We start from the raw sequence: 18,103 nt of genomic DNA, 5'->3' as shown, positions 1-18,103 counted from the left end.
CAAATTATTTTCAAAATGCTTCGATAAGCCGCCGCCAGATGCGCTAGTGAAAATCGAAATTACACTAGCGAGTAAAGATAATGTCCCCCGGCCTTTAACTGATGCCAATTTTATTAAAAAGCTATAAAATACTAAGCACTTGCTTAATCAAGAGGCGCCATCTAGTGGCGAATAGCTTAACATGATCATACAAAACAAGAAAAATAACGATTCTTTGATATCAGTGATGTCATGTTCAGTGTTAAAAAGGAAAGGAAACGAAATTACAATTCAAAATTACAAGTGAATGTAGCATTCCATTTAGACTCAATACCATTAAAACCAACTCAATAAGGTTCAAAGCCCACAGTGCGTGCCCCTCTGGCCCGTCCAAGCGAATTCTCCTTCAACCGAGGGCTTTCGCGTAAGTGAATTCTTATTAACTTTCTTTCACTACCATCTGCGGATAGGCGGCATTGTGGTTAGAGTGGTTACAGCTTCCAAATAAGCAAAATGAGAAAAAATACCTTCATTTCCGATGCCCCTCGTACCGGATAACGCCCCCGAGAAATTCCGATTGGTAGCATTTTGGTTCGATAATCGAAACGTTATCGTGACAAGCTTCCCTGCATTTTCCCTGGCCTCCCAACAACTCGACTACAGCAACTGGCCCAGTCCGGCATCCTCATTCGGTGGAAATTATAATTGAAATTGACTGTCAGCAGCTGCAGTTTCACAGTCGCCACTGAGCCTGTATCAAACTTTGATGGATTAGAGCACCCTCGGCCGGCTTTTCCTTGTTTTTCTTGCTGTTTATTTTCGTACGAAAAACTGCTTCATTGTTCGCCCGGTGCTGGCAGTAAATATGTTGTGAGAAAATGTACAACTTCCCGCAACGCGGGTGTGGAATGCAACCGATGATTTATTGGTTTTATTGATCCGCTGGGAAATTGGAGCGCAAGGGAGAGGAGGGGTACGAGTGGAACGGAGAACAGACTCATTTTCGTTCGCGAGAGATTTATCTTAATTTTTCACACGATCCGTGCAACCGTACACAAGACATATTGGTCGATTGTGAACAATCGCCGAGGTTCGCTTCGTTCGATTAATTTTTAACACCGTGCCACACCATCGTATCACGCTTATCGGGGTAGTAGCAACATGTTGAACATGCTGTTGCTGTCATGGTGTGGCAAAAAAGCGCGAAATAAAAACAACAAATGGTAGCTTTAAAGCATGGTCCGGGGCACTCAAATAGTAATAATCAAACAGAGGGAGGGAACGACAATGGGTGTTGGGTACAAAACCTTTTACCGCCCCCCAGAAATCGACAGCGGTCAACCGAACGATACCAAAATAATAGCTTAATAACAGTCCACCTTGCAAACCATCCATTTCCTGGCCCTGAGGATCTGGTGAACGCGCTTGGTGATGATGTTAAAAGGGGGGAAAATGAAGCGAAAGAGAGCAAGAGAAATCACCAACGAAAAGCTTATCGTTCGGTAGCACGACAGGTATAGCGCAACCCCTGAGAGGTATGCAATCGCTGGCACAAAAAGGGGAATAGCAAAACACCGAATCAAAGAGGAAGGCGAGCGAGCGAGTGAGCGCAAGCATTAAAAATGGGCAAAGCTACGACACGGGTATGGTGGCAAAAATCATAACCGTCAGATGATTATCATTTCCCGTTCTTCCCGTCGACAGTAGACGTCAAATTTCATTAATAAAAACCGGCCCCGTTGCGCCCGGCAGGTAGGCAATGGTGCGGTGCGTAGTACATCCGGCACACTGAAACTGGGCCCCTGTGTATGCGTGTGTTTGTATCCTTGTGATTTTATGATTTGAATGCCATTTTCATCAAATCCTCACCAAGAACGGAAGAAGAGGAACGGTCGGAGAAACGGTGACAATACGGAGAGGTGTAATAAAAATCCAATTAATTTCCATTTGCTTACGCTAGCCCTGTGCACTGTTGTAATCAACGGTTCGGGTTTTTATTTCGCCGTGAGCGTGAACATTCAGCACACCCATATTCTTGCCCCAAAACTGGTCAGTTTGGGATTGCAAAGGATGCCTGTTGGATGCAGGATTTAATATTTAACATTTATTACTTCCTTTCTGGCACTCTGGTACGCTTCCTCTTGATTGTTTGTGTGGAGGTCTGTTTGATTAAAGCTATTTTTAAAGGCTGTGCTTTTTTAAAGTCCGTCAGCACGAGTGTGTGTTAATATTCTGATGTCAAAAAACACACAAAATAGTGTCAATCAATTGGATGTTTTTTTGTGTTTGCTCCTCCTCCTACGACCTCCATCTCATACCGTGGAGCATGCATTTCCACCTTAACTAGGTGATAGGAAATCGTTAAACGAAATTATCACCCATCAAACGATAAACGTTTGATCGTTGTGCGCCGCTTTCGGTGGAGGGCAAACGGTCTCATTTGGCCGGCCTATCACACCTTAATGGTGGTTTTGCCAGATGGCAGCACTAAAGATAAAGTGTGTTTGTGTCGTGTGGGGTTGATACTGTCCAATAAAGTGGTCCCACTGAACGGGCCACGAGTCCTTGATCTACGCCAAACCGGCCATAGGAAAGCAGCACACAACATTTGCCAATGCCGGCATTGGGCCCAAAAAGGCGGAAGAAAATTGTGTTTTGTGCGTTTGAGTTTCGTTGATTGGAGACACTGAATGGAGCAGCCATTTTCCTCTCGCCATGCTTGTGTGCTGTTTGCGGCCCGGGCAAGGAAAGAAAGAATGAAAAAAACAACAACGTTTCACTTTATCATAAAAGAGATTTGTGCTGGTGCAGCACAAAATTTATTTACCAGCGCGAGACGGCGGTCGTGCTTTAGCTCCACGCGCTGGATTGTGATTGTGTTTGATGTTTTTTGTTTGTACTTTTTTTGCTGCGAGTATTTGCACTGAGACAAATCAGCCCCAGAGTGCCGGCTTGGAATAGTTTTCCACTCGTGGGTATCTCTTTGATGTAGAGCGTGTACCGTGTGCGCACGTTGATGTTGTTGATGCTGATGGCATTTTGTTGTTATTGTGCAGCAGCAGCATCGCTTCGAATGCCTCGGGAGATGGATGACATGCTTATTGTATAGGGAAGTTATTTTTATTTGTTGTAAATAAGAAGGTCCATCGATATGGAATGTCCTTGAGGAAAGGATGAGTACGAATGTTGTTTTAAAAATAAGATAATTGTTTAAATTTGAAGGCCTATTTACATTACATTCAACATGTGCTGCAAAATGTCATGAGCATCACGTGATGCTCACCACCGAAAATATTGTACATATTCGGGGTAGCCTGATGTTCATTGCTGATACTCAATGAAAGTGCGTCATGATATGCAAGAAAGCGACGTGCGAGTGCTCGAGTCCAATGGATTTTCTCTGACTGACAAGCTTAGCTTAATGCCGTCGCAAGCATAATCATTCATGAATCATTCACGAATACTCATGACTGAAACGAAGTTCAAGACAGCTCACGCACACAACAGTGATGATCAGGGATGAGACTCAAACAGTGAGGGGGACCAATCACACGTTTGATGACATTTTTTGTTGCTCTCAACCGTTGGTCACTCACTTGGTCATGACATTTTCCCTCTATGATAATCACGACATTCATGAGACATGCTTGGCGAGTGGTCTCAAGCAACAAATTGAGCATAATTTCTCGCTTTTTTTGCTTTGATGGTCTGTTGGGTAGAATCATAACACATTTGAGCGAGAAAGCATGCTCATATTGTTGCTTGGGATCACTCGTGCGCACTGCATATCTTTCATGATCATCAAGATGATCACCGACAGAAAATGTCACGACCAAATGACTGATTTACAGCTGTTTGCTCACAATGTCACCAAGCATGAGATGGTTGCAACAAATGTTTGAGTTTCACCTCTGATCATCACAACAGAGCTCGTGACGCAGACATGATTCTGTTTCGGACGTAATTTGCCATGACTATGTCAATGACATTTTGCAAAACTAATCACAATAAAAAAAGTCATTATAATGTGACTGACCAAGCGTTACCAAGCATGTATTAGTCACAACAATTGTTTGAGCCTCACCAACCTCTGGTTATCACAATAAAGTACATGATGCTGACCTGGGTTTTTTGTTTCAGTCAGATTGTTTTATAACATTTACAGTGACATTTTGCAGCACGGGTTTCAACCACTCAATCACTACAGGAAATAAGTAAACAATATACCCCCATAAAACCTTCGGCAGATGAAACTGTTACCATTACAGCGAGATCGATCATGCAAACGGTACGATAAACCCGCAATAGCCACTGAGAAAACGTGGGAAAATCTTCCTCTCGAAAAAAGGGAAGAGGAAAAAAATGAACAAAAGACAACCACACAGTAGCCGCTTATCAGCCTCACTTACGGCCCACTAGGCGGCCGCCACCATGGCAAAGCGATTGTTTTTCTATTTCCACGCGTGCCTATTTTTTCCATCCACTGCCACTGTGCTGGCGTGTTTTTCGGGGGACGGCGAGCGAGAAGTGGCTTAATGAACATAAATTTGATTAGAGTGCCATCGGCAGCCGGTCCCGAGCGATGTGACAAGTTAATAAGGGCATCGTTGGCGAGATGCTGCTTCCGAGTTTGGACGGACCGGTGGGGGGGGGGCTGTTGTTGCCCCCGAAAATCGATATCGCTAGCAATGATGAGCGATTGGATGTTTGGGGGCCACGATGCTTGAAGCACGCAATAATAACAACCGAAAGCGACAAAAGCGATATCACTGATCGATTGATAAGGGGAGAAGAAAGGGTGGGTTGGTGGGAATAAAAACGTCCATCAAACGTTAATCGCTAATGGGATGAGAGAGAGAGAGAAGGAGAAATAGGAAGAGAGACAGAGAGAAAGCGAGAGAGTATGTTTGGTAGGACGCATTTGTTTGATGCTGTCCTCTGATTTAAGGCGTCGCAGGAAAGATTAATGGCGCCTTTTGGAGGTCTTTTTCCCCCCCCCCCCCCCCCCCTCATGCCAAAGGAGTTTAACAGAAAAGATGCAATAAACTTGGTTTTTGTATTTCAAAATCCTCCTCCAAAACCCGATTATGTTTCTCGTTCGCAAAGTTTTGCGGTCCGAAACTTTTTGGCGAGGGTTTTTCTTTATTTTTCAAAAATTCATTACACAAACACCAGTGCGACCCGTTTGCGTCTCAAAGCAAGGAAAATACCCACCTCAAAAACAACCCGCCACACAGAGAAAGAATAAGCGGTTTTCCCTTTTGCACGGATGACTGCGGTCACCGTTTTATGCGTCAATGGCCGGTCTCGCCGTTTTATTCCTTTCAGCTCCGTTTTTTTTTTCTCAACAAAAAGTGCGTATTTTTTAATTATATTTAACTTCTCGACCGTACCGCACAGGGTGGGAGCGAGTATCAACATTCACCTTTCAGTGCGAGGTTGTTGTGCTGTGACACTTTTGCCTGGTGTGGATTGAAAATCCACCACGCAGCGGTAAAGGACACAGAGGACAGATTATTTACTTTTCAACCACCTCACTACCGGTCACAACAAAATATGAACTGTGTAGCGAAAGGTGAAAAGTTTTGGAATTATTTTGGCCTGCAAAGCGTAACGAAACGAAAGCAAATAAATAAAATGCCCGATGTGGCTTTGTGAAAGTAATTTCAACACAGGGTGTGTTGTAAGGGGGATGCGGATTATTTGTTCCCACCTCGAAAGGAAATGAAGAAAACGCCTCTGCACAAGAGGGCGGAGAAAGGAAACGGTTCCCATTGTGCAACATGGAGCTAACCACATCTTTTCAATTTCCTTCAATAAACGCTTTTTATCGAACGAGAACCAGCCGCTCTGCTTTGTGTCAGCCGTCGCATTTCGAGCTGCTTCATTGATGTTATTAATTTCCCTGTTTCTTCTGGGGAGGGAGCTGGTTGCTACGTCAACATCTTTGCTGCAAGGCCAGGCCCAAGTTTTTACCATTACGCAAGTACTGTCATGTGAACGCCAGAAGGTGACTTTTTTGGACAAAAAAAAGCCTCCAAACAAGAGCAAATACACCGAGACACACAGCTGGTGCGTCTTCTCGAAGGTCTGGGAACGTTCACTCGACACACACACATATAACATGAAAGCATGCCGAAGCAATCGGCAATGAAAGCCGTGGGGGGAAACTTTTTCCCCCATAAACCCAACCCAACTCCGAATGTTAATTTATTCTCCATACCGGCGAACTTCGCGCTTGGGTCCTGAGCCCGGGAACGCCCTGCCTTTCCAAGGTGTAATGCGGGTAGTCTATCTTGCAGGCGCATTAATGGGTACAGTGCGTTCCCGCAGCTGGTTGGTGATGGAAGACGGATGTATTGTTTCTTTTATTATCATCTCCCTGCAGCATTGTTTTAGATTGCTTCATCTCCCTCCCCTGGTGAAGGTCGTGAGCTTTCTTTTACACCGTACACACTGTTCCGTTTTCCTCAAATTCGACTTATTGATGCACGGAAGAGCTGACTGTTCGTGTTTGTGTTTGTACCAAAGCCGCAGACTTCTCCTACCGAATTTGTACGTCAACATTCGTGTCTGCCAGCATTGCCCTCGTGTGTGTTAGTGTTTGGGACGCATTGTGTTTTATACAGTGAGTCAGAAGGAGCAGCGACAGCACTGGAGCATTGAATCGGTTCGGAATGCTTCAGAGTATTTCAATTTCCTGTCGGCAAATTTTGGGAGCCAGCACGGGCAGCCCCACGGCCGCAGGAGGGAAATTAAAATTCATGAAATTATTTTCATTCCCACTGCATTACGTCTTCCGCTTTGTTCGATGGTGTGTACTTTCACTTTCACAACAGGGGCGAAAATTGTGCCGCTTTTATCGATGCCGATGTTTTGTAGTTGTATTTTTGCTGTGCCTTCATCTTGTCTTCTGTCGACGCGGACTAATGTGGATTGCAAAAAATAGAAGAGCATTCGTTTAATATTCTTTGCATGTTGCCCGAGAAGACAACGTCACGAAGCACGTGGTACGAGGGTTCACCACGAAAGCTTTAGAGCCTTTTTATCCGCTCGGTACAATTTATGAAAACGGTTTTACGACACAAACATGCGTTCCCATTTACAGTCACAGTGGATTCTGTTCTGGAAGCTCCGCTTGAAGTACGATTCACAGCATAATAAAAGAAAAAAAAACATGAAAGCAATTCAAATAAAAGAAAAATACAATACCAGCATCCCAAAAACGCAACGCTGTCGCCATCTTATGTCAGTCTCAATTCATTTCCTGTGGCTGCGATTTCAGGACGACCGAGCGATTGTGACGACAAACGTAAATAAGTTATGGACAGTCGACAACGAACGCAGACGCAGACACGGACGGTGGCGGCTGATAGAAAGTCGCTGCTCATTCCCCTTTTCTTTGAACGGGAGATGAGAGTGAAATTTTCCACACCCAGCACTACCACTTTGGCGTGAAATCTTATTAAGCTTTCACTTTCTTTTCTTTGCTTTTCGCTCGACCGTCAGTCAGTTGAAAAGTAATCGATTGGCAGTCGAACAGGGGGGAGAACAAATTAGAAACAAATCTTATTACAATGAGTGGGCACCAAAAACATACACACACACACAGACTAAGTGGAGTTCGCTCGTGTCGCCGCTCAATGCGATTAAGGGGACGAAGAAAGGAGCGACCTTTCAATGGCGAGTAAAATCCCTCTCCAAACAAAGTGACACATTGGCAGTGGTGTAACGACCGTTGCCTACCTTTCAGGCGCATAAGCGATACGTACAAGCGAATACAAAGAGAAAAGGTTGGTTGTTTTACTCACATTTGTGGATGATGCTTGTTGTGATTGCTGCTGTTGCTGCTGCTGTTGCTGCTGCCGGTACTGCATCAGTGCGGCGACGGCTTTATTGGCGGCCGCTGTCACGGCAGCAACGGTCGATGTCATGTCGTGGTGCGGCTCGCGGTCAACACCGTTCACTTCACAGCCCGCCTGGGCTGGCTCTTCGTCGGACTGCACCAGCAGTGGCTCACTGGCCAATGCGTTCGTTGCTTGTGGCGGGCGTAGGCAGCGTTTTTTTACCGCCCCGTTAAGAAACACGGGCGAAATGGCCGATCGAACGCGGCGCGTCTCTCGCGGCCTATCTAGTGCACTGTCTTGGTACGTCCGTTTGCCGCTCTGATCATCATCATCATCGTCACCATCATCACCGGCCGGGTCGTTGGTGGGTATGCGATCGTCGTTGTCCGAATCCGGTGCGCTGGAGCTTGCCGGCTGGTCCAGAAACAGTGGGAACCGGCTGTCGGCTGCGTTCGCCTCGGCCACCGTTGGCACAGTCGAGGGAAAGAGGCTCGCTTGGAGGTTGCTCACATCTGTCGCCGGTTCGGCCGGTGGCGATGGTGATCGTGGCTTCGTCCTCGTCGTCGTCGTCGTCGTCGTGTCTGTGCCTGTCTGCTCGACGAGGTTCACCATTGAAAGCCGTAAACAATGAAGGGATGGATGGGTGGCGATAGGGAGGCAGGAATGGTGGAGTTATGAAATGCAGCACCGTTCCGAATGTCCCCGGGGAGGAGTGTTAGTGTGCACTTTTTACCACACAACAACTAGCAGCAGCAAATGTGTTTCGCAGGGATTTGCAATCAGTTTTACTTGATCAACAAGCTTCTTTTTTTATGTGGATGAATGCACAACACTAGCATAGAAACTCACACACACGCACGCACACTGCAACTCAAACGGGATGGCGTTTTTGGTTCACTAGCACCTGCACAAAGCAACAACCGATGGATCATGGCTTGTATGCGGGCCGACGAGCGTACTTATTTCCATGCGCTCAACCGAGACGGCGCTTGAGCTAGAGTAGCTTTCTCGGCAACAGTTTTCATCGCATCCCTTTAAAGGATGACCTGCCCGTGGGCATCCGTACTAACTTGTGTATACGTTTTTCCTGCTGCCTTCTCCAAGGATTACATGCAGGATTCTCTCACGCCAGCTGGAGCAATATTCACGGTTCACGGGGAAAGCGGTTCGCACCACACTCGGGCTTTGTTTACGCTCGATGCACACTGGCCTTTTTCCGGGCGTGTACCAGCCGGTACCATAATCACAACGCTTCCATACTCAACGCTCCGACCACGCACGACGAAAAACAAGGGGCGAGTAGGGAACGTGGAGCGTGGAAAGCAAAAATAAATAGAAGCGAAAGCTTCCCAGCCGCCCGTGGTCCGTTGCTCGGGCGTCGGTTACACACCGTACAGCATCCGTGTACTGCTTACGCCCCACACTGGACGATCCACATGGTGCGCCCCCGTCCGGGCTGGCTGGCGCTGCAATGAAAACAAGCATAATGCATGGATATATAAAATGCGCACTCATATATATTGTGTTTAGCATAATGAGGGTGGAAGGTGTGGCGTTTTTTTTATATTGTAGTTCTTCGTTTGCTGTTAGCACAGTAAAAGGTGTTGCGGTTTCCCGACCGAGTGCCGCAAGACGGTTCCCATTGGTGCTTTATAATAAAGAAAATATGGCTACTGCAGGGGATTAGCCAATGAAGGAGAGTGAAATTGGCGTTTGCAGTTGGAGGAATTTTCAACATTATTGGAACAGAAAACTGTGGACAGATAGTAGAATTTCTTTACTTTGTTGCCTTGTGAGCATAACAATGAGGAGAAATTTTTCGAACAAAAGCTCTTTTTCCTGGAATATGTGTGTGATTGTATCCCTGCAATAAACAATCACTCGTGCTGGCAACCGTGCTGTGCACACCCAACAAGACAATGATCCTTCTCATGTGTGGGATTATGGGCGATGTATGACCGGATGTTATCCGTACAGTTTGGGCTCCCATCTCCCCATCTGCTCAGTCACATGCCACACAAGGGCCGGTTTACAATTACCGCTTTGCTGCACTCTTTTCCGCGAACGAACGAATGCTTCGGGCAGGATAATGGAGCGTTGGCGAGGATTCGCTGGGACTTTTGCAACACCACTGGGATACTGGGCTCTTTCACTGCAAACAATCGCATCGGGCGCACCACCATGTAGAACGAATAAGTTCCCGCTAATTTCAACCATAATTCATCACCTGTTTGTTTCGTGTCGGAGTCGCGGGTGGGAGGGCGGGTTAGGGAGCACACCGAGGGACATCGTAATGAGGTGTTTGAAAAGTGCTGATCGGCCAAAAAGGTAGGATTGGTTTCGTGGACGTATAATGCGCCAAGTTGTGGCTTTTATGTGGGAGGAGGGCGTTTGTATGAGTGATGATACTTGTTTGCTAGCGGCTGGCAGATAGTGGTGTGGATTTTAATGGAACGGTAATGATTTCCGTCAAGTGTGGCCTTAAGGGAATGGTTCATTTTGATGTTTAATTCATAGTATTGTTCTTCTAAAATAGTAAAAAGTATTGTTAAAACAGAATTTTCAACAATTAGTTGTGAATCATGCAGTATAAACAGATTTGACAGATGAAATGTAAACAAATTGATGTGACATATTCTGTTGAAAATCATGTTGAGATACTTAACTCTTTACATCACATGGCCAGAGGCTAGAGAACAACAAGAGGCTAGAGAAGTAAAGAGCGATAGTTGAAATAGAATGAAAACTAAAGCAATATAAGTCGATTTGTTAAAGCTCTCTCAAAACTAACAAACCGCAACTGCGGCATAGAAAAATGTAAAAGTTCATAATTGAAGGAAATCCTCTAGAGTGACTCACAGGAACCCTGCACGCGTTTAACGCTGTTAGTCCGTCTACTGTAGCAGGATATCCGCTTGGGAAAAAAAAAACATTCCATACATTCATCGACTAAAACCAAACGCAAACTACCCACGCAGGAAGTAGGTCAATTGCAATGGTTTGCAAATAAAACATTTTTCCGAACAATTTCGCCCCACTGCTGCTGCTGCTGCTGCTGCTGGTGCTGCTTCATGAGCGCGCTCACGACCGGCGTGTGTTTTGAATCCTGGACCACCACTTCGAGCCGTAAAACATTCATGTAAATTCAGCCAATACACATCCGGCTTGTGTTTGTGTGGTTGTGTTGCCCGTATTGCTTTATTAAGCAGGATGTGATTCGTTGGTGGGAAGGAAAGTAAAAAAGTTACCCCATACTGTTGCACGATTTGGTACGGCAGCATTCAGCACTTACCTCAAGCTCACACATGGAAAGCACATGGGAGCTGGGGGAGCTGAGAGAATGGAAAATAATATCGAAACTTTTCCTACTCCCACGAAGCGTAAGCTCAGATTGAATCCGGCAACCGTGCTGTACGCGGGAGAACGAGCTTAGGCGCGGTCGAGATAGTCGCTCGAAACAGTGGGCAACTCGATCCGTGAGCCGGCAACCAACCCCGCGCCTTCAAGTGGGCAGATATATTGTGCCCCCGAGGATGTCCCACACACTGTGGGAGGACTGTGTTGGGGGGACGAAACTTGGGGACGAAAGTGGAGTTTTGGGGTTGGCTGAAAAAACTGATTGACATATTGATGACGACCGGGTGACCTGTCGTCCCCCGGAGAGGTGTTTCGCAAGCACGTTGGACGCCTGTGCGGCACGGTGAAAGTTTAGCAATAAATTGCATACACTACAGGCGCTTAGCGGTGGGACGGTTTGTATGGTTTTAAGCCTCGAGTTGTTCCCGGTTTTATTTTTTACGTTGCAAATGAATGCTTGTGGGCGATGAAAACACAAACATACTCTTTCCCAGCTTTGCCAGTAACTATCGATTTATGCAGCTTTGGTTTGTATATCTCGAAGTAATTGAATTTGTAATGTGATGAGTTAGTGATTTCCGCTTGGAAGGTACATGAAATCATGTGCGAGTTTGTCATTAGAAATGGTTGGCAAGAGGTAACATTTCAATGGATAAAGCACCAATAAGTATTTGAAGAGCAATTCAAACACAAGAAAGGTTGAACGAGTGAAACAGAAGCGTTTGAGTGTTTGCTGGATGCTAAAACACACACTCAGCCTGTCGATTTCATCTCTCAAAGTCAACGCATTCCCTTCCAACAACACATGTAGTTTGTTTCCCACAGAATTATTAATTGAAAACACTGGCTTTACTTTGGGTCGGTCAAAGCATAGGTCTCATCATGTCATAAATATTCAATGCAGACATTCCTCGTAAGCTCCCCAGGGGAAGGGAGGGAACGAGAGAAACCGAGCCAATATGTTACTCCACTGCGTCGAGATATACGGATCTTATGGATAGCGCGTTCGCTTCATTCGTTGCGCTCGTTTCCAACAGATATTGAAAATCAAAATGATACTGAAGAAAATCCGACCCCACAACGGGATTGAAGACAAGAACGTCTCGGAAACGGAACGTTCGGCAGCCCATAAAGCGTTCGGGTCAGGGCTTTTCCCACGGTGCACGGACCGAAGCTCCGTGGAATGGCTTTCCCGAGCTGCCCGAGAGAAATCGACTTGGTTATTGGAATGATCGTAGATTAAATAAAATAAACGAATATCAATATTTGAATCGTAAATAGCTTTGTCTGTGTTTGTTCGTTGGCTTTTTTTGCTCTTTCTTGCCACTAGGAGTTCAGGTCCTTGGATGCTCGGCTGCTGTTCTGATGAGGATGCTTCAGTGGTCCATTCGAAGTGGACGATTGTATGACCCGATGGTAAAAGCATTTATTCAAATGGAGTCTGGATGGTGTTCTTAGGCGGACGAATGATTTCAATTTTTGCTTCGCTAACGATGCAAAGTTAAAAAAATCCCATAGTTCCATAAAAGGATTAGTATGAATCCAACTACACACCTTCCAACCTACACTGCAAACGCATAAAGGCAGGCAAATTATCGCCTTTCCCCTTTGCAAGAATATCCATTTAGATGACAGCTGATATCATAGCACCTCAGTGTGTGCAGATCTAATGTAACATACGGCACGCAGGATAACATCACTGTCGTCACGATTGCCATCAACTGTCACTAGCAGCACCGGTAGAATGGGAAAGCTTCGCGAGGAATTCAATTTACTGTCACGAAAGCCTCCCCACGCGCAAGAATGTTTCTCCCGCCGTGCTCGTTCCTCGGTAGGAAAAACTTCCCCAAAAGACAAGAACTCGGATACGATCTCCCACAGACACACACGCACGCTGTTCGTGCGGCGAGTATGTGAGTATATCAGCGGTAAGTTGAGCGCACCAACCACCACCATCACCAAGCAGAAGGAAGACCTTTGCATAGGAAGACGCCATCCATTTTGATTATGGTAGTGTATGAGTTTTCCCGGAAGGATTTTCCACACTTAATCCGGATGGCCACGTTCCGCTCGGGGAGGGCGGAATGCGAGCGGCCAGTGCCCCACTGACACTGGTGTACCGCTTACTATGCATTCCGTATAACAGTATCACAATTTCCAACACACACACACACACACAATGGAGATGGTGGTGGTTCTTTTATGCTTTTATGCTGGCGACATTCTTTCCCCGTGGCTGGAGCACCAAGCGGAGGAGCATTACAAGTTATGATGATCCTGTAATGCAATGGGAAATAACTCGATGGAATGGTGTAGGTTAGCGGTGGTATGCTTCACGCTTTGCGGGACTCAATTTTAGCGAGCGTTTTGGGTTTGCTTTGTTACCGAAATGGAAATGCATCAACGTCCAAATGTGAGTGATTTGTTCTTTTGATGTAGTTTTTATGCATAACAAAATGGGTTTTCAATGAAATGTTTCATAGAAACAACGTTTTCTGGCCCGTTTAAAATGATTTCCCAAAACGGGTTTCAAGCTTTTCTTTGGGGACAACCGTAAGGGTAAGCTGTTTACTTTTCCGCTTAGTCTCAACCAGTGGTGCGTAACAAATACCGCGAACACTCCTTTAGAGACCATGGCTTTTCCTTTCTGGCTGTCACTACCCCTACGTTCCCTTCCGGGCGTAGGTCAAATTATTTACCAACAGATTTTCGTAATTATAAATTCAATTATTCGCTGACTTTTACCGACTTTGGTCGCCGCAGCTGTCCAACTCGTTACACTCCCAACGGTGTGTGTGTGTGTGTGTGTGGGTATATCCGCTGGAGAATTCCAGCATCACCGCACGGGTCCAGCGGCACCTCGGCAGGAAGGATTTAATGTCGGACAAATTTAGAGAGTGCCAGAGAAAATTTAATTACAAGCCCACTTTCCATCCGTTCCGTTCGGGCTGGTCCACCGGTTCCCTTCTGGTATGACGCACCATGCCCGTTTTGGAGCGGTAGAAACCATTTAAACGGCGTTGACCTTTCTGACCCCTTTTGCCGACTCCCACAACGTTCCCAACCTTCCACCATCAGGATGTAGACATACATCGCTTGCTCCACTGACGCGGGAAGCCGGTTATGTGGTTAGCCGGCACAAACGGACTCCATCCCGTCTTTCCCAACGCGAGGTCGGAATGGGAGGGAAAGCATTTGCAATGAATCTACATTTTCTCTCCCGCATGAGGTAGTAGAATTCCATTACCACACTTTCGTGACCCTCCGTCTCTCTCTCTATCTCTCGTTCTCTTTTCGACGAATCCAAGCAACTCACCAGCGGCGGAACAGGTGGGAAATGTTACACCCACCAAACACCTGTCGACCAAGATTGCAATGACCGGTGGGTGAGGAGCCATTCTACCACGGTAATGCGATAAACGTTAGGATTGAGTTAAAGTGAATTTGATAATCGGTCACCACCTTAAGGTGTGACCACCACAGTGACTGTGGAGAATAAAAAAAAACACTCTCAAGCAATACTAATGGATCTCGTTGAATGTCGCAAACGATGAGCTGGATTTTACTATGCAATTATGCTCAAATGTGTAGTTTCTATTGCCCCTACACCTTCATCGATTGCAGCAATGCGGCAGTTCGCTGCATTGCCGTGAAGCGTCACATTAATCATCGCTAAAGCGGATGCTCATCCGCTTATTATCACGAGAGCTAATCCCTAAAGCTGTAGCTATCAAACGCGGCAGACGCTTTCCACCTGTCCCACGGCAAACGGGTGCTGACTTGCCACCGTTTAGCTAATATAATCCTCGCTAATCATCAATGACGGGAGACGAGCGTACAGGACCGTCAACGTCAACGGTGGTGGTACGAATTTCCGCCATAATCCAGGTGCAGCAGGAGGAGTGTCGCTTTGAATGGAGCACGATGTTGCGGTTTTGTGCACCCATCATCTGGCAAAAGCAGCGGAAGAGCGCTGCGGTGTACCGCAACAGGTTCATCTGCCACAGGGTAGAGCTGCCAATATATTGTTGCACACGGACCACGCACCATTACAGCCCTGGCCGACTTTAAGCACCGAGAAACAACACAGTTTGCGCGCAAATCTCGAGCCGCCAAAGTGCTGCCAAAATGCTGCACCGTGAATGTAGCAACATACTGGCCCAAGCTGGCAAGCTGCCAAATGTAATGTGCTTTGCGCGTAGCCTACCATTCAGGCGCTCGAAGAAATCGCCGGCTATGTGTGCGTTGAGTTCTTTTGTTTCCTTTTTACCACACACACACACACACATACACACTCAATGCTCATTCAGTAGTACACTCTGTATTCGTTTGCGAATGCGAACAGTTTTGCAAAAGAAAGGCACCACTGCCTCTTGGCGAGAAAGAGCCAGAGGACGCTGACCTTCGGAGTTGGTTGCAGCGCGCAAAATCTAGGCTAGCGCGTTGAGCCACGTTCGAAACAATGCCGGATTTATGGCTTCCAATTACATTTATTATTACGAGTGTTTCCATGCGCCGCCGTACACACGAGAAGCCAGGGCGGGGCGGTTTTCGATCGTACCGCGAGGATGGCAGACTTTGTTTGCGTACGAATGTTTGCCTATCCGAGGACGTGGCGGGTGAATGTGCCAAAATAGTGTGTGAGAAACGAATGAACGCACTGTGCTGGGGTGTTTTGTGAGCACTCCGAGGGAAAGTAAGAATTGCAATGGTGGTGTGGAAAGCAGCATGTTTTTGGAGAAGGTTTTGTGTGCTTTTAATGGACCAAAAGCTGGCACAGGAGGTTAATTATTTGTCTTTTATTTCAAATAAAAAATGTATATTAATACAAAAGTGAAATTGGTAAGATATTACATTATTATGTAAATTTGGAAATATTGTTATAAAAATTAAACAACATTAACTTAATAGCAAAATACGTGACGTATACGATGTTCCCACTGTTTGCCTGTTGACAGTGCTAGGCGTGTTGCCTACCTTGCAGGCGCGTTGGAAAATCGAACGCCGTTTCGTTCACCGTTACGCAACCTGAAGCGAGAATCGTTACTGGCGCATGTTGCGTTACCGTTGCAATGAATTGAATCGAATAAAATACGCGCAGCCGAAGGGGTTGTACGAACCCCGAGGGTGCGAAAATCGAAGAACAACAAAACCCTCCAGCCCCGTGCAACTTTCGGGCTGGAAATGGAGTCAAGATAAACAACTCCCGAAACGTGATAGCGCAAGGCATTCGTGACCTGGGAACGAACGCACACTTACAACGATAGACACCGAAAATGGAAACTCCGGCTCGTATTACACCCGTGTGTGTCGGGTGGATTGAGCCCATTGAGCCCTGCGTTTGATTGGCTTGGTTCGATTTTTCGGCCCAGTCCGCTGCAATTTATTCTGCGTCGTCACGCGGCCAATTCGTTTTAGAAGCAGCAAAAAAAATCCTTACCGGTTGTCTTTTTACAGTGTCTTTTCCTTCTCATTGCCGCTGGTACGATTAGTACAATTGGGAATTCCAGCTGACAAGAAATTGACAGCCGGAAGCGAACATTTTTGCACCCCACCGTAACGGCGGGCCGTAGCGTACTCGTTTGTGTGTCTGTCAACCAAAACAACGTCATAGCCCCAGGCTCAACTTCTTCCATCGAGAGACGAAGATCCTACGAGACTGCGGGCATCTGTTTCAGCATATTGATGGCGGTGTTTGTCTGTTTGTACGCAGTAGACACGGGTATGCCGGTTGACATCGGAGATGCTTACGGTTAAGGGACGTCGATGGATGATAAGAATAGAAACGATATGCCCTTTGGCATCGTGGGGGGGGGACTTTGATCAAGGGAAGATACTTCAGTGCAATGTTGTTTTTATTTGCACGGTAATGGTGTCTCATTTTTTTATCTGTTAAGTAAATTCAAGAATGGATATGTCCCTAGAAGCCCAGTAAGAGCCGAAAGAATAGCGAAGGACATTAAATGATTCTTTCAATACTTCGACTATCATTTCGAATTATGTTAAATTTTGAGGCTTTAGCACATAAAGAGTCAAAATAAAATATGGTATTTCTTTAGACAGATTCTTCTTTAGACTAAACGACTAAACGATTCTTTCTTTAGACAGAGTTGGTGGCTTCAACACTGCTTCAATATTGCAATAATGTATTTTGCCGTTAAAAATTGCTATATTAAAATGCCTAAATACTTCATGAATGTATGAAATTACAGTCAATATTCGCATGTTTTGTTTTCATTGCTGTAGGTGCCATAGAGATAGTTTCTGTACCGATTTTGTAGTACTTTGGGTTGAGCTAAGGTTACTTAAAATTCTAAGCAACTTCTTCTGCACTCAACATAGCCAAACAAAGTCTGTAGAGATCAAAATTTATCATTCCCACACAGCACAACCTGCAACAAAGTCCACCCCAAAAAAGTGACATTGCAAACGCTCCCAAACACGCACGGCAGTGCTGGCTGGCGTTTATCTTTCCTGGGGAATTATCTCCTTTGGGAGAGGTTTTTGATTTTTTGCTCCCGCAATATGTCAGCACCGAGCATATGTACGGCACAGGGAAAGGATTGTCTGTTCCTTCGCTTTCCACACACACACAAATATACCCTTGCGATCCTTTTTTCCCTCTGCCAGTGTCATGTTTATCTCCATCAACAAAACTCCGTATCCGTGCGGAGTGCCAACGATTAACTGGGGTGAACAAAAAAAAAAAAACTAGCCTCCCTGCGTACGTACCTACACTGCTGGAATGCTGCTGAAAAGTAACGCCTCGGTCTACCACCAGCTCAACCCTACCCGGCTGAGACCCGGCTTCCCGGTTGAGTAAATGAACAAGCGAGACGTTTGGTGGTGCAAACCAACGAACGAACAGAGCAACAAAGAAAAAACAGCCAACTCCACAGGGAACAACCCAACCGGGTGCG

At 46.0% G+C, this 18,103-nt stretch overlaps 1 protein-coding gene across 14 annotated transcripts in view; it reads right to left on the bottom strand.

The window, feature by feature from the left end:
• Positions 1-9,122, bottom strand: part of LOC120953509 (homeotic protein female sterile) — a 168,897-nt gene extending 159,775 nt beyond the window's left edge. For 13 of the 14 annotated variants that reach the window (XM_049606899.1, XM_049606903.1, XM_049606890.1 and 10 more), the window contains exon 1: positions 7,791-9,122. In XM_049606899.1, the coding sequence (XP_049462856.1) occupies positions 7,791-8,438 (648 nt within the window). In that variant the 5' untranslated portion in view covers positions 8,439-9,122. The remainder of the gene's footprint in view (positions 1-7,790) is intronic. The other variant, XM_049606901.1, reaches the window with a different exon arrangement.
• Positions 9,123-18,103: the final 8,981 nt, after the last annotated feature.

This window comes from Anopheles coluzzii, chromosome 2, assembly GCF_943734685.1.
Source record: "Anopheles coluzzii chromosome 2, AcolN3, whole genome shotgun sequence".
NCBI classification, from domain to species: domain Eukaryota; kingdom Metazoa; phylum Arthropoda; class Insecta; order Diptera; family Culicidae; genus Anopheles; species Anopheles coluzzii.
This window is presented reverse-complemented; position numbering and strand designations above follow the sequence as displayed.